The 21,284-nt window shown below is 42.7% G+C and overlaps 1 protein-coding gene across 1 annotated transcript in view; it reads left to right on the forward strand.

The window, feature by feature from the left end:
* The window catches only part of LOC146205979 (low-density lipoprotein receptor-related protein-like), a 58,243-nt gene that overhangs the window by 23,146 nt on the left and 13,813 nt on the right, over nt 1–21,284 (forward strand). Inside the window, exons 13-19 of the mRNA XM_084590634.1 lie at nt 2,008–2,307; nt 3,814–4,170; nt 7,696–7,831; nt 12,257–12,544; nt 15,602–15,726; nt 15,852–15,975; nt 17,962–18,044. Coding sequence (XP_084446760.1) covers nt 2,008–2,307; nt 3,814–4,170; nt 7,696–7,831; nt 12,257–12,544; nt 15,602–15,726; nt 15,852–15,975; nt 17,962–18,044 — 1,413 coding nt within the window. The remainder of the gene's footprint in view (nt 1–2,007; nt 2,308–3,813; nt 4,171–7,695; nt 7,832–12,256; nt 12,545–15,601; nt 15,727–15,851; nt 15,976–17,961; nt 18,045–21,284) is intronic.

The following is a 21,284-nucleotide window of genomic DNA, read 5'->3' on the forward strand; positions in this document are numbered from 1 at the left end:
ACAAGCGGCAAAAGCCATCTCAGTCAATCCAAGCCGTGAGGGACTAATATCGACAGCTCAGCTGTTTCCTCGCCTCAAGAGAATCTCAAGCAGCTACTTAGCGGCTACTTAGCTCAGTGAAGAGGCCATTTTGGAAATGGCAGTGAGTAGAGAATCAGACGCTGATTCATCGGCCAGTGAGGAGTTCGTGCTCGAAAGTTCGACCAACACAAAGCCCAACATCACGGGTGTCATGATAAGCGAGTCGCTTCAGACTGCACCACAAGTTTTTGAAGACAACAATGACAAGGATAATGCACTCAAAATTGCCGGTGTTCTGTGAAATTTTGAGTCTAGTGCACACCTTTATGTACAAAAGCAGTCATTAATTACAATTCTCTTTTCTCAATAAAATCCTTTTTGTTTTTATTCATGACTCACTTTATGGACAGTTTTGGTCGGAAACCAAAGTGTCCATATTAACGAGGCACGACTGTATTTGAATTGGGGATACACTGTAAAGCTTTGCCTTGAGAGCAAACGCAATTAGCACCTTTAATGCCGCCTTTTGATTCCATGATATTTAAATATTTTTTGTTTTTGTTGGTTTTTGTGAAAAGGAAGGCACAGTACCTGTCTCACTTTTCGATGGACACCTAGACTTGATTTATATTTGTAATGAGAAACCACATCCGTCTCCTTTAGCAAAAATGCAGCTTTGTTAAATCAGAACCCCTCATGTTTTATCGCCACTATGTCACGCTGTGCATTGTTTGTCATCTTCATCAGCTTCTAAACACAAATAAATAAAATCATGGGCCGGCGAGGCCAAACACATCATTGTGCTTGCCTGCTCTATTTACGTAGTTGAAGCACTACGACTTACTTTTTTTCCTTTCCGTGGTCAACACCCTTGCAATCTTTAATGTACGCCACATTTCTACCCCACAGGATCATAAGACACAAAATAATGTTGTACATACAACACTGAATCTTTAAGAGAAAGCTTAACATGCAACAAAACAAAAAAGCAACTGCCAAGCATGCAGCCCGTGTAGCCTACGATTGCTTTGGTCGCAGAGTGACTACAATGTTCAGAACTGTGTCAACACCTAGTGGACAAGTGAAAAACTGAAAAATGTCGACAATTGCAGCTTCACCTCTTCTTATGGGGACGTGGCACACTAGCCCTCTTCTCGTTCACTATACCGAATTTTTGCACATTGTACACAATGCACTCAGGCTGAGAAATTTTACGAACACTTATTGCAGAATTCATGTCAACTCTGCTCGTATTACTGAGATTCTACTGTACTTGTGTGCTGGTGTTGCATGCATCTGAATAGGTGCGCATTTTGCATGTACACTTTTTATTAGTAAATGATGTCAATGTTCTGCTTCAGTTTTCCACCTGATAACAGTCCTGTTCAGGGGTGCAAGTGTAGAATAGCATTTAAATGGGCCTTCTGCTGGTGTAGGCATAGTCTAAGTTTGATAAATGATGGCCTTTTCTTGCTCTAGTAATTTGATTCTTATGTGAAGCTTATGGCTTTAGATCATTGAATTACATCATTGATGCGTGCTCTACTTACAGATCAAATTGCTGTTTGATGCGTGCTCTACTTACAGATCAAATTGCTGTTTGTCCAGCTGCTTTTCTAATTCTAATGTGATGTCTTAGAGCTGTGCTGTGGCATTGCGGCTTCAGCTTTGCTCATTTAAAATTTGTATCTGTAGCCATTGCACTCACCTGCAGCAAGTATGTAACGGCGTGGAATTAGTAGATACCAAGTGCTTTTAGCCATGTTATGTGGTTTGCAGAATGGCATGGCTGTCTAGGCACAGTACTTGTAAATATGCTTGCCGTGCATGTGTTTGCCACATTATGCTACCTAGTGGGCAGTTTCACGATGATTGTCTTGTATTTTCACAGGTGGCTTGCAGCTTGTAAGTATGGCTTGTTCTAGACATGTATCAGACATTTGCATAAAGGGTTTGAGGCTGTTTTGTCTTTCTTCCTCTGTGCAGGCCTTGATGTCAACCCTTTGCAAGAAAAAGTGTGCTGGAGTGATGCTAATAAGGGTGCTGTGATGTGTGCAAGCTACGACACCACAGGCAACCTCTCTGAATTTCTCCTTTCTGGTGGGGGCAGCCAAAGCCATGTGGTGTTTGCAGCAAGTGGGAAGATGCTGTTGTACAGCCTTGGAAATGGCAGCATATACTCCATGACCTACAGCTCTCAGGAAATGCCGCACCTTGTTTGGAATAGCACCCAGCCACTGAGCTTTTTGAAGTTGGCCAGTACTGATGACTTTCCTGAACATCTTGGCAAGTATTGTTTGATTAGTGTAATGGCTGTTATGGGCGGAATCAAAGGGAGCTCAAGAACGGAGTTTTACACAGTTTGGCTGCATAGATAAATGGTTGCAATTTTATCTAATGGAGCAAAACCACCTCATTAATTCAGAGCCTATTGGACTGCAAAAATTGTTTGAATTGAGTTTTCTAGTTATCCGAAATAAAATTGGAACAAAGGTATGCATCAAACATTCAACTCCTTGCAGCACCATAGAATCACTGGCTATAGCATACAGCAAAGCTTCGATCAGCGTTTAATGATCAACTACTTCTCCAGTGGGAGCTTATTTGGGCTCATGGTTGTTGCTTCGCTGCTGGTTGCTTGAAATTCATGCGCATTAGTTTCGATTGTTGGAGAACATGGTCTTGTATCTCTCTTAATGTAACTTGGTTACTGGCAACCTTTTTGGCTCTCACAAGCACTTTTATACCTTGACGTTCTCTGTACAGGTAAGGACAGAGGCCAAAATGAGAAATGTCTGGTTAGTGGTGCAGTGCTGTTTTGAAAAACGTGCAGAAGGGAAGCTGTAGAAGCGGAGCAATGAGAAGGGCACGTTCAGTCTACTTGGCCAATCTAGACGTGGCGTGGTGTATTTTGTATCGACAAGTGTAGCGCAGTGTGCGCAATATAAAAACTATTACTTTGTGTCAGCACCAGTGCAGTCCAGGCATGTTACCCTCCCACGTGGTGGTCTGGTGCTAGTGAAATGCAGAAGATGCTTTGGCCACCATGAAGTCACCACTGTGCACCAAGTCTGAGTGCCGCTGCTGTCTGAGTAATTGTGCATCGAGCATTGAAGAGTATATTTAAGCATCACACTGCTTAACGCATGCTTAATATGAACAGGGCACTGCATCACATGTCAAACTCAGATGTTCAGGAATTTGCAGTGAACTCGGGTTTTTCAGCGTAGCACTCAAGGTCTTCAAGTTAGCAGTCTGAGCTAGCTGCTAGCTCGAATTATGAGGTAAAATCAGTGTTACAGGCGCCAACAGGAATTCTGCAAATTATCTGGGATTTTGGAATGAAGGTATATAATTATCAAGGTTTTACTGTGTGTGGACTGCATGTGAGTACAGTTTGTTTTTAAACTTGTTGTAGCAAGGATGGAGAAATGATTGTTCTTTAGAAAAGTCTTAAAGCAAGTTTTGGTAGGGAGAGTGCATGATTAATTTATATCAAATAATTGTAGTCTGCTGTCGCTTTTTCACAGAACAGTGTTTGTTTCATTATTTACTTAACATAGAGTTCATTAAGAGTATAGTTATTGCACACGGTTGGATTAAGTGAACAGAGGCAAATTTTGCAGGGAATTACATAGTGTAGATAGGCAGTGTCAAGCAGCTGTAGCAGCTTCCACTAAAAAATGCACAGTTGGTAAGATGTTTTGTGCAGTGTACGTACCATGTTTGTGTGCATCACAAGTACATAGTATAATACAAGGGAGTAATAACATGCAGCTCATCACTTTTCAGCTTCAAGACATCCTTGCCAGCAGTTGTCCACGCCCTGCAGTGGAATATGCCTCCCTCAGGAAGGTGGCCACACATGCTTGCCTCTTGGTGGTTCCAACACACTATTGGTGTTCCTGCAGAATCACAGGACAGTGGTTTACCCAGTCGGATCTGATCCTACAGTCCCACCCCTTCTCTTGCAAGCGCAGTTCAGTGAGATGCCCCTGGATTCGATTCATGTTCTTCCCACTGAAGAGGCAGTGATATTTTCAAGCAGGGAGCGATTGTATCGAGCCCGCATCGATGGCTACAATGTTACACCTATGGCTGTTTTGAACAACACCAGAATCACTGCGCTAGCTGCTGATGCCTCTTCAGGTGGGCATTTTCCCAGTTTTATTAATTGGTTTTGTAATTGATGTGCTTCTGATAGTCTAGCGCGTGGTCCAGACCTGACTAGTTGCTGGCGTGCTCAGAAGGAGGAATGTGATTCAGCGCTTTAATGTGATGACGAGAGCACGCACTGATGATCTGCAGTTGTCTCAGTGATACAGTCATGACTCCTGAATTTAAAAACTACCCTGGCCAAAGGGCATTGTGTATACAGTGGGTACAATTTTGGATTTTAGGCTAGTTGATGCTAAGTAAATTGTTTAGACATGGTGTCTACTAGTACAGAAAAATTCAACGGGCAGCAAGAACCGATGAGACCAGCGCTGACATCAGCTGGCTGTCTTGCACACGAAGGGAAAGATTAGCAGTTTGCATTAGAACATGCTCAAGAAACTCTCCCTTTAATAGTTGTTTTTACTTGTCCAAGAAACTTGCAATAAGGAAAAAGAAATAACACATTGATGCACATGCTTTTTGCTGGGTAAGCAAGCTCTCTCTTGGTGAGAGCTATTGACGGTGCTGGCACCCTTGTCTCCTGCTTTATCAGTACAATATGGTTCCATACAATCAATATGTTATGCAAGCAGGTTGACAAGGGGATGCATAGAGGCAGTTACTTTTTCCAAAATTTAATGTTTTGGATTATATATTTGCCTAGATAATACTTTCTTTTTGCATTTTTTTATACTGAAAGTGTTAGTGTGGTTTTACTTTCCGTACAACTCATTCATGCCAATGCTTTGGCATGCACTGCTGTGCATTATTCTCACAGTACTCTCCCATTAAGAAAAACTTGTTTGAAAACAAATTCTCAGCCGTAACTGTACGAGAACATTCGTTTTGCTTTGTAAATGTAAAAAGAAAATAACGTGAGCAGCTTTGCTTATTTTTTAAAGAAGTTTTGGAGCCACTGCAAATACGTTGACTCCGCGTAGCAGTCCTCGTGTGGTGCCCACGTCTACCGGTGGTCTGTTCTGCATGCAACACATACTTGGCACAGCAGTCTAACATGGCCAGATATTGCTCTCACCTGTACTACTTCATGTGCTTCATGTTGCCTCTTTTAACTTTTTTCCTACCGTGGGGAAAATGATTGTTATTTATAGGTTTCAGTAGTCTTTTGCCGAAACTTTTCTAAGAAAGGCTCATGGGCTGCAAAATGCCCACAGGAAATATTCACATGAATCTGTCTCAACCGGAAATCGATCACTATCCCTCCGGTGCCCAGCTGAGCGTGCAAACCACCATACTCCTGGAGAGCTTTTTCTGGCTATGCAACCAAAGCTACAAAGAAGGAACGCATCAGCTCACTGTGCAGCAGAATATAGTCCCTTTGTAAATTTAGCGAATCATGCTCTGGAATATGGCTTTGGGGAGTTGCACCGCATAAACGAAACAGAACATGATCTGGAATATTATACCATTACCAATATGTTCACGTTATTATTACATCACAATTGTACCTAAACACAAGCCAGTACAACATTATTGTAGTGCATTTTCAAATCTGTACACAACGTCGTGCAAACGGGATGGCTGCTCCATCTGTCTGTAATCTCCCGAAGCGTACGTTGACGGTTTCTGCTGCGTCTACCCGCCTGTTTCTGTACACTTTTGCAATGCACTTATTTGGGCAACGTGTGTAGCGCGTATGATATTCTTTAACTGGGAATTTAAGTTCACTTAGGTGTTAAGTAGTCTAAAGAAAAACATTTCTGTGTGTTGGTGACTCGAAAACTGTTATTTCAAGTAAAGACAGAACTGAAACTGAAACCATAATTGAGGTCGGGTATGCCAGAACTACATGGTGTAGTAACACCATGACGAAAGCTCCATCCCGGTAGCTTTGATGGCAAAGCCAGGAAAAGCTCTGGGAGTCCATGCTCGGCTCGTGAGAAACCGAACATAATTCTCATTGTCTAGCGTGAAGGTAATAGTAACAAAGGCAGTGATGGTGCATTTAGTTGATAATGATAAGGTGGTGATGATGATGATAGTAGGGATGACAATGACGATGCAGCTAGTGAAAACAGTCCTGTAAAATGGTGTTTGCCATTTCCACTCTTAAGCAGACTTAAGCGCAGTCCTGTAACTTAGTGTGGGTGCACGTGTGTGTGTGTGTGTGTGTGTGTTTGTGTGTGTGTGTGTGTGTGTGTGTGTGTGTGTGTGTGTGTGTGTGTGTGTGTGTGCGCGCGCGCACGCGAAAGATATTTGACGTAAAATTTTATGTAACACAGGAAATGGAAGTAAGTAAATGTGCTTTCTAGGCATACAAGTTTGAGCAATGAAATATGGATTGCAATATAGAACATTAATTATTGAAAACAGGGTTTTGCAAAAAAAAAAACAAATAAAACTTGTAAAAATAAACATGTACCTGTAATGAAAAAAATATATAAAATTTTTTAGTAATATACAAAATGTTTGGCATTTTATTGGCCACTATCTGTAAAAAAAAAAAAATAAAGCTCCCAGTTGAACAGTATTCTTAAAGCAAAATAATATTGGCATGCAAAACAAGCCCAGTGATAAAAAAAAAAAAGAACTACTAACCGTCATGCGGACACTGATGTGTGAGGGTGGTTTGCATTGTCATCGTTGTCATAACTGAATTCTGATGGTAAAGGCAGCATGTTCAAACTCACTGATGCTTGAGTTGTAGATAACTACAGACAAAACGAAGTCGTGAGGTTTACAATGTTGGAGTGGGCCATCTCTCGTTTTCGACTTTGGCGTTACCTAATCTTCAGAGCACGTTTCAAAAAATGGTGCCTTGAGAGAAGAATGAAAACTTCATTGAACATGAAACCTTCAAAACCATCTCACGAAGTAATCTTTAGTTGGCTGACAGCGCTGAATGGGCTTGGTGGAGATGTGCAAGCATGAGGTCTGCCTTGATGTGGATTTGAGAATGATTTGAATGTAGATGGAAGCCAGATTTTGGATCACAGGGTGTCTGATTGCAGAGTGCCTTTGCATCTACCTGGAGCAAGCAAGGCAGATGTTGTGCACGTAGCTTGGAACTTTCACATGGTCAAATCCTAGCTTCACGTATGCATTGACCATGGCTGAGTGCACCTGCTCATAGAATCGATAATGGCTGTGCTATGCAAAAAATGAGATAAGAGAGAAAGAAAAATGCTTATACTCCAGCATGGCATTTGCTTAGCTAGAGGGAAAACTTCAACAAAAAAAAAAAGTAAAAACAGCAGGTGCATCTGCTATAGTAAGAGTTGGCAGAGTAAGCTATCAGTTCCGTTTCTGAGTTGGATCACATAACAAACTCCTGCCACGCCCTCACTGCATTGCTTTTGGCTATGAAAGAGCAAAGAAAAAAAAAATTTTTTGCCTGTTTTTATTGGTTGGAAGGTCATAGGCATACTCACAATTTTTTACTATTCATTGTACTATTCATATTCATATTAAAAAAAATTGTACTATTCATATTAAGATTAATCAAAATCAGTTTTCTAAGATAGTACAACTCTGGTTCAAAATTTCTCTTTTCAGGTCTTTTGTACAGAGCTGTCTATAGCAGTCAGGGTGCTCGTATAGAATCTTTTTGTCTGAACGGATCTGATGTTAGTGTGCTTGTGGACACTAACCTTCACAGGGTCAATGCTTTAGTAGTACATCCCTTCAGAAGGTGAGTGCCCTTTACTCCCTGGATTTGTGTGACTTCGGTTTAATGCTGTTTGTTCCCTAATGTTAGGACATCATCGTTACAGTTCGGCAGCAATTTCATGAGTGAAAACAGGAGTGTATGGAAGCGCAAAACTGTGATACCGCAGGAAGTAAATTAAAGGGCAGCATACTGGCTCTCATTAGTTTTTAGTCATTGTAGAAAGCATCGATAATTAATATAGGAATCACAACTCACTCAAACCGAATGTTGTGACAAAAGTCGTTCCATTGCTCCAGAAGAAATGTGTAGTATATGGCATCAGTGCTAAGAGGAAGCAACTATAACAAGCCCTGCCACTGTACAGTGGCTAGAGTGCTTGACTACTGTGTTGGTAGACCAGTGTCTGAACCTGGCTGTGGCAGCAGTGTTTTGAAGGAGGCAAGGCACCCATGTACTGTGCGATGTGAGTGCCCGTTAAAGGGCCCAGAAAATTGGTTTAGAGGTTGCTATATGTTCAGTGTATGCAACAAATACTTTTGGACAATCGCCCAATGTATAACCCCTTGGAGACAAGTCAGCAATTTATTAATCTTTAACCCCCTCCCTCCCTCTCTCACTCTCTCTTTTTTTTTACATTTACGGGTCTATTGGTCTGCGTGTAGTGGTAGTTTTGGGAACTATTCTCCATCAAAGTATATGCCATGAGTATATTGATGTTCTAGTAAGTGACTGCTACCAGAGGCTGTGGTTTGCTTCAACCATGACAGCCCGATATTTGTGAAAGTCACCTGTGTTGCTGTGTGAGCCCCTTGGGTGTGTTGGGTGTGCGCGGTCAAGGCCAATATGCCATCACACACGGGGTTCAGATTTCCAACTTCCACATCTTCCTGCCGGGGGCTGTCTCACCTCGAGGCTCCATGTCCTGTTGACTAGCACTTGGTTTCCAGATCAACTTCAATCACAAGGCAAATGAATCTGCACCAAGTCAAGATTGTTTGACATGAGGTAGTTAAGAGGCTCAGCAGCCAGTCAGCAGGGACTCATATTCCTTGTCATTACACAAATACAAGATTGCAGTTGGCTTGCTCATTGAGTGCCATTTGACAGGAAATTCAGCTACAGAAAAGGGAAAGCACATTAAGAACCAAGCATCCGCGCACTTGATCTCTCATGCAATTTGCACAGGCACTACGCCATCAGTGAACACCTGCAGTGGTGTGTAGCACTAAGACAGTCATGGGTGGTCATTGTGCTCATCTACAGTTCATTATTATTGTTGTTATTAGTGTTATTTATTATGTCCCTGCCTCTCTCCTTTACTTCCGCTGGTCGTAGCACGGGGGATTCAGTATCAGATAGCAGATACCACAGCTGGCACAAATCATTTTCTTCATTTTAATATTGATTTTAGAATATCTACATTCTACTAAAAACAAAAATTTATCTTTTTTTTTTTTTTCATCGCTTTTCAGAAACGTACTAATCCTCATGTGATAGTGCCCATAGGCTTTTGACCTTCATTGGCTATGTGGTCATCATTAAATTCTTTCACAGGCAGGCTACGGTGCAGAATTCATTTACATTTATGTGCACTCACTCTGTCTGTGCATTAGAAACACTTTTTCCAGCTGCCCACATCAAACAGTGGTATACGAGGACGTGTTCATTAACAATAATGAGCACATAGTTTTTGAACCTTGCACATTATGCTGTTGTCTTCCTTGGCAGGCTTTGCTTCTGGAGTGATGCTGGTGAATTCGTCTACAGTTGTGCTCACTCACTCTGCCTCTGCATTAGAAATGCTTTTGCTAGATTCACACAGCAAACAGTAGTATATGAGGCATGTTCATTATGCCTCTGCATTAGAAATGCTTTTGCTAGATTCATACAGCAAACAGTGGTATATGAGGCATGTTCATTAAAGGGGTCCTGCAACATAGTAATTTGAGTGCATTGTTTTAATTGTTTGTTGCAACTGTTGAGTTATGGCGATGCTATTGCCACTGGTCGTAACACTCTTCTTTCAGTACCTAATGCAGTCAAACCCACTTATAACAATATTGAAGTGCCATGGAAATATCATTGTTATAACCGGGTTAGGCCAAAAAGACAAAGAAAACCTTATAAACTACACATTTACTGAGGGCAAGGTAACTTACACTTTTTATTTTGTAGCGGGAAGAAACCCATAATCTGTAAGCCTTGTCTGTTTCACGGCAATCTGGCCGACAACTTTCTGCAGGGCATCCAACTGCTGAACATAGTGCAGTGGAAGCTTCTTAGCAAAAACAAAGTCCCGCAAGGAGTCTACCATTCTCAAAACCTCCTGGTGAGACGCAACCTACACAGGTTCCGGTTCGTCGTCGCGCTACTGTCACCGTCGTTCGTGCCAGTGACTGCTGCAACGATAGCCTCGTTTGTCAGCTCTTTATCTGTTGTGACTGTATCGTCGGCATGTAAAAATTCCACAAGTTCCAACACGTCTCTGTCACTACTGCTCACTGTGGACCAAAGTTCGGTCATCACTATGTCGGCAGGAGCTTCGCGACCTTCCGCATCACCTGCTTTGCCCACGGCTGCCTTGTAGATGATTCCATGTCTTTCCTTAAACTGTTGAATCCAACCACCACCAAGCTGGAAATCGGTGTTACGCAGGAGGTATGCGAAGTGCTCACCTTCTTCGCCAGAATCTGGCCACTAATTGGCAGGTTCGCTGCACGGACGTTCAAGAACCACTGGTAGAGCACCTGTTCTACGTCTTTGTAGGCCCCGTGTCGAGCTCTTTTCCGGCTGTCCATTGCATGGTAGCACTGGCATCGCTTTCGTTCTCAATCTTGAGCACGTTGCGGATTATTGTCGATACTGTCCGTTGCGTCGGGCCATACTTGCGCACCAAGTTGCACACTTTTACGTCATCTTTGGGCTCGCATACAATGTTCCGCTTAACTTTTAGCGGTATTGCCGTTCGCTTCCTCTTCTGCGCTGGTTGTGTTGCGCTTTCTGAAGGAGGATCCTCCATTGCTCTTACGGAAAACCCAGGGCCAGCAATATTGTGGCAACGATGATGGCACACGAGGAGAACCATGCTAGAAAGACATGTGTACGAACGCTGCTGCATGCCTGCCACAAAATGTGCAACCGCGAAGCAGGAGCCTGGACAAAGCAAATATGGGAGGATAGTACAGCACACCACGGTCAGCACACCCTCAGAATGGACTACCCCATCGTGCAGAGGCAGAGAGGACGTGAAGGGAAGCACTCAAAGCTCTCCCTCAGAACGGTCATGTGAGGAAGTGCTCCGTCCTCCCCCGCATCTCCGCAGCATGCAAGCTTCCCCAGCGCACCCGACCACCACATTGGCTTGATGTGCTCTGTCCCTCTTTGTCGCTGCATCGGTGTTGTTGGCGTCTCCGCGTATGCACGCGCTTTTGTGGTTGTCGCGTTTCCGCATTTTTGTTGACTTTAAGTTGATTGTAATAATCAATAATATAATATGGCGCTATTGTAATAAGCTGTTTATTTTACCATTGAACACATGGCAAACCTGACGGTGCTGCGGCTTCCCATCGTTATATCCAATATATTGCTAAAACTGGTATCGTTATAAGTGGATTTGACAGTATCTTAATTTGCTTGAGAACCAAAATCATGGCACTGACAGTGTCAGCGCACAGTGGTAGTTCTTTGCACTGGATATGACTTCGACTGGTGAACATTTCACGATTGGATAAATGGCAAATGCACTGCAAATTGTGTCCATTAGGAAAAATATGTAATGTTGCGTTGTTGTATTTTATATCAAGTCAGTGTATGTTTTGCTTGCAAGATGTTTTATGCAGCCAAAGTTCACAGGAAAGAATGGAATGAACTCGCCAGTTGCTCCTCACTATTGTAGGATGCCTGCAGATGGAGAGAAAGGGGCGATTAAAAAGTGGGCTTTCAAGAACAGCACAATAGTTGGGGGTGCATGGTGTGACAAAGGAAAATCTCTTCCCCAGTCTTATTGTTCTTCATTCTATTTCTGCAAGACTCCTATGCAGCCTTAGCCATGGAAGAAAAGTCGTCAACTTAGCAAAAATGTGGTACAGCGACCAGGAAACCATGAGAAGCCATCTTCCGCGCCATTTTAGTGACTTGCTCATGTAGGCTGTTTCGATTGGTCCCATCACATGTTGTCACTAGGGGAGTGAAATGGAAAAGTGAAAGACTGGGAAAATTGTTGGGGGCAACTTTTGGTTTGCTTGTATGTTGAAAATCCATTCCTTAATAACTCTCTAGTGCAGCACACAAATTCCTGTAATTCTTTTTGATATTTGGTATCTGCGTGACAAAGAATTCATCTAAAGCATAGCGGACAAGCTTTGCAGGGTCCCTTTAACAATAATAAACTTATAGTTTTAGAACCTTGTGCATTAAATTTTTTTAGTTGCTTGTCTTCCTTGGCAGGCTTCTCTTCTGGAGTGATGCTGGTGAATGGCCACGTATTGAGCGCTTTGATTTGGAGACGAAAGAGCGGCAGACCATTGTGCATGACGAGCTGATTCAAGTGTCTGACCTGACTCTAGACTTGGAGAGGGACTTAGTCTACTGGTGTGACCTGGGCACAGCCCGCATCGAGCGAGCGCGCTTGGATGGCACTCGTCGCACTAGCATTGGGCTCAACAAAGGGCTCAATCGGCACTATTCCCCCGTCTCTGTGGCAGTCTTCCAGTCGGTGCTTTTCTGGATTGATAGGTGAGCTGAACATTACTCGTAACGTGGTTTGTGACTGACTGTACGGACATGGGCTGTAATTGTTATTTTTTATGTGCATTTGATAAATGAGAGGCTCGCGGGTGGTGCCATGGTGATTTATTATTTAACTCGTGTAAAGCAATACCTTTGGCATTATCTCCTATCGTTCACGAACTGGCATTGTCATCGAGGTGGAGCAGAAATTGAACATTGGTCGCTAGAATGGGATACGGCAATGGTGGCAGTATTGATCCTAATACATTAATATGGATGTTTAATATTTGTATCTTGCATCTTGAAACCTACGCCCCATCAGTGACAGCAGCGGCGTGTTCATGTAGTATTCTGCTTTGCACCCATTGGTCGTATTCCATTCTACGTCTTTGTTACGGTAGAGTGAAAGTAGAGCGATGGCTTTTAAACCTCTGTGATTGTCTCGCAAGAACATCTGGCTTGTAGGAACTATTGTCTGACGCTCCCTAGGTTCTGCTAAAGTGTACCAGAAGAGGGCAGTGGGCTCACTGGCGCCCGTTCCCTGACACCGTTCATGTCAAGTACAAGAGGTGGCTCCACAAGTGACTTCACCGTAGCTTCTTGCTGGTCCAGCCTACGGTGCTGCGCAGCGGCACGCAGTTATGTGCGTGTCGCTTAAATTCTTGCCCCTATTTTGATAGAGCTAACGGCTGATGGACTATTTACACATGACCTATTTGCAGTGATATTCTTTATGTAGGGTTACTTGATGTCACATGCAGGGCGAGATGTGGCGTGACACGCAATCAGAGATATGTATGACCTGGTGGAAGCATCTGGTACCAAAATGTCACCTTGTTCATGTTTTTGCGTCAACTTTCGCGTGCTGCCGAGCTTCTTGGTTTAAGCGTTACAACTCCGGTCACATAGTTAGTGAGAGCTCATCCAGCCTTTTATTTTTAACTTCTTACACGTCAGCAAGAAATACAAAGCGCGGCAGTGATGGTACTTTGAACCATTTACAACCCTTTCATTAGAGGTTTTAGCTCTAACTGGATGATGAAATCTATGTTGGTCTTTGTAGTCAACGAAAATTTTTAGCACATGCAGCCTTCCTTGAATGTTCTCTTGGATAACAAAATTTAAATACGCGTCAACTGATCGAGTGTGCTGTGAAACCTGAAAGTGCATGCTTCTATTTTACCTTCTTTCACGACCTCCTAGAATATTGGCTTAGCTGATTAATATATGCAGTGTGAAAAGAGGGGCTTAGCAAAAGTAATTCATTGCTAGACCTTGAAAAAATTATCACTTATTCATTCACATCATGAGCAACTGGTCAGCTTAAGATTATTTGCTTTTTATCCCTTACCCATCTTCTTCTAGTTTGACCCTTTAACATAAAAGCATAGCAGAGTGATTACATAAAAGCTGATGATCCTGGCATAAAAATAGATATGCGCACGAGCGAGCGAAACAGCCAACCTTTTGCACCAGTTTTTTTTTTTTCACAACTGTCAGCACATACTGGACGTTGGCAGTCAGCAGTTAATGGCAACTCAAGCATTTAGTGAACAAGTTTTAAAGCTTGCTGGCAATGCAGAGTGTAGACTCGACGGGTACAGCAGTCCCCCCTCCCTTCTCAAGAAAATGTGTTAACCAAGCGATGTTGTAATTAAAGTCATCACCTGGTGATGGCATTGTGAGGAGTGCCATTTAACTTTTGCATCTTATTTTCATCACACATCGACGCCCAACTTACCCTGCAATATGAAATACTATTAAGTAATATTAACTGCTAGTGACATGCTATGGTCAGACATAAATGCTTGTGCTGGCAAAGATGCCTTTGCTGCCGATCTGGTTGCATGAAGGCTGGGAGGGTCAAAGTAACGTCAGTTTGTATATTATTATCTGACCTGATTTCTAGCAACTAGGACAGCGGTGCATATTCTTCGCACATTCTTTCCGTAACTCTCCGTTTCTCGGGACCGCAAATAATATATTTGGGGCACCCTCGACGTGAACATAGCCCGTCCTCTTCCCTGATGTGTAGCAATGGTTTTGTCGTCACTGCGTGCTAAACCAATTTACGTGAAGTCTTCGTCACATTCGCTACACGCGCCTTTTCTTCATTTTGCTGAAAAACTAAATTTCTTAGACAAAATGCGAGAAGCAGGGCGTTTAGGAAAATGCGATAACAGCACGCGTGCACAGGTTTCAACACAGTCGGCATGGCCAAGCGCTACAGTGAACATGACATTAGCGCTACGATGCGGCCACTCGAAGAAACAAAATTCGTTGACATTTGTGGCCCCACTGCTGGCGTGGGCTCGGCTGGGGAGTAAGCTCACTGCCCCCTTCTAGTACATTTTAGTTCTGCTGTACGGGGGCAAAACTGAGTGTGGAACTAACTACTGCGATATGATGCTTGCACTTGCCCATTTGACAGAGCAGTTGCCGGTTCAGTTATTGTGTGCCAGTGCCACTATGATCGTTTTCGACATATCTCCCTTCCCCCCCCCACCCCCAAATTTCATCCAAAGAAACCCCAAAATTTACCCCCGTCCCCCCAGCTAACGAAAAAACAGCATAAATACACACTGAATGCATGCCTACCAACCAGGTGACTTTAAAATTTGTGAAACCCTCATGACTGCAAGGGGTATGCAGCCAGCACGCATGTTATCTAGAGCTTTAAGCGATTTATTTTTGCGACAACCTTGGTGAAAATTTCGCAGCCATAAGTGAGATTCGACACTCTGGTTAGAAATAATGAATGAAACACCATGTGGTCACAAAATAAATTTTGAAGTGATTTTGCTGTTGCCAACTGTGCTTGTTTCAGCATCTTCTCTGTGTAGGTTGCTCAAAACACACTCCAACAGCATCAGCAGTTCCTAATGTCTAATAAGCTTTCAATCTTTTTCACAAATAAAATTTATTTTCCATAAAATCTGGGGCCAACTTTATAAAATCATTAGACCGGTCCAAATTCGCACTTTTTACGAAAAATTATAAAGACACTAAGCATGTATGGGAATGCCACATATGTTTTATTCAAATCTGTCTTGTTTTTTCCAGCACCTACTCAGGGGGTTCTTTAGTAATGCTGGTCAGAAATAGGCACCCACAGATCTCAACATGGAGTCGATTCCTTGGTCCAAACATGTCTCACCTGCAACTTTACAACAGGCACATGCTCTCATGTAAGCATCTGGTGTGTGTGCGTGTGTGTGCATGCGGCATTTAAAATGTCTACTGTTTAGCTTTGCCTATTGTGTACTGCCAGCGTTTAACAAATTTATAAAAATTTCCGTTTTTTTCTCTTCAGATCTCAATGAATCAAGTGATGCATACGGCTCCAACTTCAACCCAATAATGTCGTGCCGTGGTTTCTGCTTCAATGGTGGAACCTGTTTAGCCATTGACGACAGCCCTGGTGGACCCACTTGCCAGTAATTCCAAACACTTGTTTACCCAGATGGTGTATGGAATGGGCATACTTAGTGCGGCATGTTTGTCCCTTCTAGTGTGAATCTAGTTCAAATGTGCATGCATGGCAGCGTGGATATTGTCTAGAGAACGCAGCACATGTTGCACATATCATATTACTTCTTTCAGGCTTCAGTTTCAGTGTGTTTTGCTCTTAATTGCAGGGGAGTGTCCTTATTGCTGCATTAGCTGAGGTATATTCAGTTGGTTTGTTGTTGCTGCAGTCATTATTAGCATGTAATACAGTCGAGCCCGCATATAACAGTCCCACTTAAGACGAACTTTTGTTTATAACGAATGATACCTACACGACCCTCGAAATATACATTATTTCAGTGACACAAGATCGCACATACTATAAGGGACATCTTTGAGCCCTCCTGGTTGGATTCAGTGAACAGTCAGCATAAACTTTACACCGGGCACACCACGACGCCAGCCGCTAGAGTCACTCCATGCCAGCTTGAAGTCTAGAAGTTTCGTTTTCTGGTCGTTGCTGGGAGGCAGGCCTCGGCACATTAAGGTGCAGACACACTAGCTGTTGGTGTCCACGCTTCCTTGCTTGCTTGTTGCACGCGCACATCTGCTCCATCAGTTGCAGCCCTTTGTTCTCCCTCCCAGTGTGTGTGGTGCGAGCGTTCATTCTAGTCAGGCTCGAGTTGTGTTTGGAATGACTGGCGGGAATGCCTCGCCTGCAGTCGTCGCAAAATGAAAAGCACTGGACATGGCAGTTATGAAGCGGTAAATTTTGATGGAACTGTCTCAAGGTAATAAAAACTACCTGGATACGCTGCAGGAGAATTCTAAGAGAACATGCTCCTTTGTAGCTCCTTAGCCTGCATTTTCCAGTTGATTTAAAAAAAGTATCATAGTCGCTCATTAATCGTTTGTATAAGTTTTAAAACCCTCTTTTCTTTGTTCCTTATTTTCAAGCAACGTTACTACTTGTGCAGGCCATTACTTCACCTGTCAGCATTGTATCACTGTGAAATTTTGTATGGACATTCTTCCGTATTCGCAAAGTACTGCTAAGCTAGTTTTGATCGCAATTTGTTGTGAATCAGATATAAATTTGCAAAAGCATTTTAGTTCCACCCATAAAAAGCAACTTTAAGGAGTAATAGTTTTTTAATCTTCAAAGAATTTTTATAAAGAACACTTTCTTGTGCACAGTGTGTTATAGTGCAATCAGAGGCCCTGAACTAAGGACCTTTAAGGGTAAATAAATAATGATGATGGTGAATTGACATATTGGTTACTGCTTTGTGATATTTATGTTGATGTCAAATAGGTGCACAAAAACGCCCCTATAGTTCAAATGCATGACTTGCAAAAATTCAACCAAATGAGATAGAGGCATTAATTAATGTTGTAGGCAGTAGCCACATGAGGTGGCTAGGCCGGTTAGCTTTGTTGCATGCTCGCTGCGGCTGGGTCGTGTCTCGCGCTCGTGCCAGTGTTCGCCTGGAATGAGCCTGTCCTGTTGGCATCTTAACAATTAACCAAATTTGAAAACAGATCCTAAGAATTGACCGAAAGTCAAGTTTTCGGCCACCTGGCTCTAATATGAATAAAAAAATTTTTTTCTGGAGCACATCTCTTTAACGTACACAATGGGCTGCATAGAAGGCCTCGGACAACTTATCTATGCCAAGGACCTCAGCAAAGAGCATGCTTCTGCTTTAAACTGGAGACCGCCCTCATCGGACCAGGCGGATCAGAAAAACAGACGGGCATCGTGAATTTCTTTTTAAAGAAAAAAATTTGTGCTTTGGCTAGTAACTTCGGAATATAACAAATAGATGCTTGGTGACACTCGGGTTTGTTATAAGCGGGCTCGACTGTATAGGCTTTTGTGTGGTTTGCGTGTCGCTTCTGTAGTCATTTCTTTTCTACAGTTCAAAATAGCATAGGCAGGCAAACACTGATTGTTTCTGATTTCTTCCCAGGTGCACTAGCAATTTTACTGGTCCACGATGCCAGTTCTATGCAGCATACATCTACAATCCACCATTCTCTGATGAAGAACCAGGTATGAAAATTTTTTATTGCAACATATACACTTTAATATTTTTAGGCTTGGTGGAAAAGGCACACCACGAGTGATGCACTGCAAGTACACCCTTTGTTAAAAGTTTAGAGCCCAGGGGGTCTACTTCTGAGCATACTATGTGGCTCGTAATGCATTCCCAGGTTTCCAAAAACTTGCTGAAGGCAAGAAGATTTTTCGTCCTACCCTGTCCAGTGGCTAGGACTTCCACGATTGTTAAAGAAGTCATAATACACTGCTTAAAAGCAAACCCTCTGGGCTCCTAAACTTTTGACAAAGGCTGTACACTTGCAGATGGCATGCAGCTAGTGTAGGTGCCACCTTGTTCTCACTTCTAAGCTACAGGTAAACTTGTCTATAAACATATTGTATACTGGTTGTTCCAGGGAACACTTTCAAAAATTCCTGAAAATAGTAGGTTCAAAATAAAACAAATATTTGCGGAACAAACTTGTTGCTGTGGGGGACACAATATGCTTTCAGAATTCTGTTAACTATCTGGCTAAGCAACTAAAACCCACTAATCAGTTCTTTAAATATTGCAGTTTTGTGGTTAATCTCAATTGGGAGTTTGAAGCCATGAACAGTATGATGTCATATCAATTTTTGAAACGAAGAAAAGCTTGTTTTCTAGAACTTTGCAGCGCAAAGAAATCTGGAAGTTTTTCTTTTTTTCGTACGAAACTGAAACTGAGCGCTAAAGATCTACAGGAAGCTTGGTACAGAAGCTACGTCTGGTGATCACGTGAGCAGTGGCTACGTCACTTAGTTAGAACTGCAAACGGTATTGCGCCACGCCGTGCACATCCTGTTTAAGAGTGCCTAAGAAAAATGAAGTCACAGTAAAGCCTGCAGTTTGAATTTGACAGCGTTGCTCACTGCTCACATCAACACCGGTCATCGCTTCTGTACCAAGCTTCCTGTTCTTTTTCGTGCATTCAGTTTCGGTTTTGTGCAGAAAAAGGCATCGTATTCCTTGTCCTGCAGGGCTTTAGAAAGTAAGTTCTTCTTTGTTTCTAAAATTGGTATGGCATCGTCTTGTTCACTGTTTTGAACAAGTTATTTGGACTAACTGCCCAACTGAGGTAATTAAAAGGGTAATTAGTGGGTTCATATTTTTTAGGTGTGCTTCATTGCAGGCTCTGTAAAAGAGTGTTGCAGGTAAGGGCTCTAAAAACCTGAAAAATCGTCTGTAGGCGTTCTTTGGGAATATCAAACGCGACTCTTGGTGTGAAAACATGGCAAGGCTGGTTCAGTTCTTTGGCCAAAAGCTGGAGAGCGCCTGACGTCGTCGCAGCATGATTTAAGTACCTCGAATGTTACTGCTTGAAAAACAATTATCAGTTGGTTACGCAGTTACGCAAAATATCACTAATTACAAGTAATCGATTACATACAGCTCTGATGGTGTGGTATATGGGGTTTTGCATCCCAAAGCGACATTAGTTATGAAGGACGTCATAGTGGAGGGCTCTGGTAATCCCAGCCACCTGGGATTCTTTACTGTGCCCTGAAATGCACAGTATGTGGGTGCCTTGTGTTTCGTCTCTATCTAAACATTGTCGCTGTGGTTAGAATCAAACCCGCACCCTAGGAATTGGCGGCCGAGCGCCTTAACCACACAGATCACGGGTATCACCTCTGGAGATCACTATTACATGAAGTATCTAGTTTTAAATACCTAGGTGTAACATTAACTAACAACCTGACCTGGAATTCACACGTTTCGAATATCTACTCATCCGCATTTTGCAAGCTATGTTTTCTGCGAAACAAACTTTTGAAAGCTCCCACTGAAGTTCAATTACCCGTCTAGGGTGGCATTGGTGAACACTCTCAAGGTTAGTATACAGACAACATAAATACCCAAGCAAGTAGCAGGGGGGACAGCGGCCGATGTAGCTCAGTTGGAAAAGCACCGGACGCGATATTCGGAGGTCGTGGGTTCGGTTCCCACCATCGGCACGTTGTTTTTTCTTCTACTTTGTGTTTATTTATCTTTCCCCTAAACAGATCACATTACTAATTTCGGTGATTATCGAAGTAAACATAAAAAAAAAAAAAAAAAAGACCTAAAGTACCATCCCCAACGCTTTCCTTGGCCTCACCGACTGTTGGCTTCTTTCCTTCATGTATTATAACGAGCACCCTCATTTCCCCTTAATTGATCTGCTAGTAGCTTACGGGGGTCTCGGTTCTGGCAGTCTTGAAGCCATAGGTAGCGTAAAAGGGTTCTAGCACAGCTTTCGCCCTCGCTCTTGATCACAAAGTAAGTGACGCTTGCGGTAACAAAGGACGTTCCACGTCCGCCGCTATGGCCGAGGGTGGCGCTGGTGAACACTCTCAAGGTTAGTATACAGACAACATAAATACCCAAGCAAGTAGCAGGGGGACAGCGGCCGATGTAGCTCAGTTGGAAGAGCACCAGACGCGATATTCGGAGGTCGTGGGTTCGGTTCCCGCCATCGGCACATTGTTTTTTCTTCTACTTTGTGTTTATTTAGTTTATTTATCTTTCCCCTAAGCAGATCACATTACTAATTTCGGTGATTATCGAAGTAAACATTAAAAAAAAAAAAAAAGACATGAAGTACCATCCCCAACGCTTTCCTTGGCCTCGCCGACTGTTGGCTTCTTTCCTTCATGTAATCAGGCCTAAGCCATGCGTGGTGTGGGATCCTTATACTAAAACCGATGTTAAAAAACTTGAAAGAATTAAAAAAAAAAGCCGTAAGATTAATTTATTCCAAGTTTTCACCATTTGATTCTCCATCTGCACTAATGAATATTAACAATATCCAACTCCTTGAGGCACGAAGAAAAAATATCTGTCGAGAATTCCTTTCCCTGCTTATAAATAACAAGTTGGCACTTGATCCTGCACCCTACGTACCCTTTTTAACTACACGCCCTACACGTCGCCATCATCCCAGTGCCCTTACTCCATACTTTGCTCGAATTGACACATTTAAATTTTCCTTTTTCCAACATACCACAGCAGAGTGGAATTTTCCGGCACAATGATTGACAGCGCATAGTCATGCTGCATGTTTCATTTTGTTTTTGTTCATTTTTACTTGTGTATTTGTTCTGCTTGGATCTGTACAAGGATCTGCAGTATGAAGTAACCACTGAGCTACTGCGGCAAGGCACAATTGCCATACTTTTCTGCACTTGTTACACGAGTTTTGTGAAGAGCAGGTTGACTGATTGCACCTCATA

Source organism: Amblyomma maculatum, chromosome 1 (assembly GCF_055883805.1).
Source record: "Amblyomma maculatum isolate TAMU_Amacu chromosome 1, ASM5588380v1, whole genome shotgun sequence".
Taxonomy (NCBI): domain Eukaryota; kingdom Metazoa; phylum Arthropoda; class Arachnida; order Ixodida; family Ixodidae; genus Amblyomma; species Amblyomma maculatum.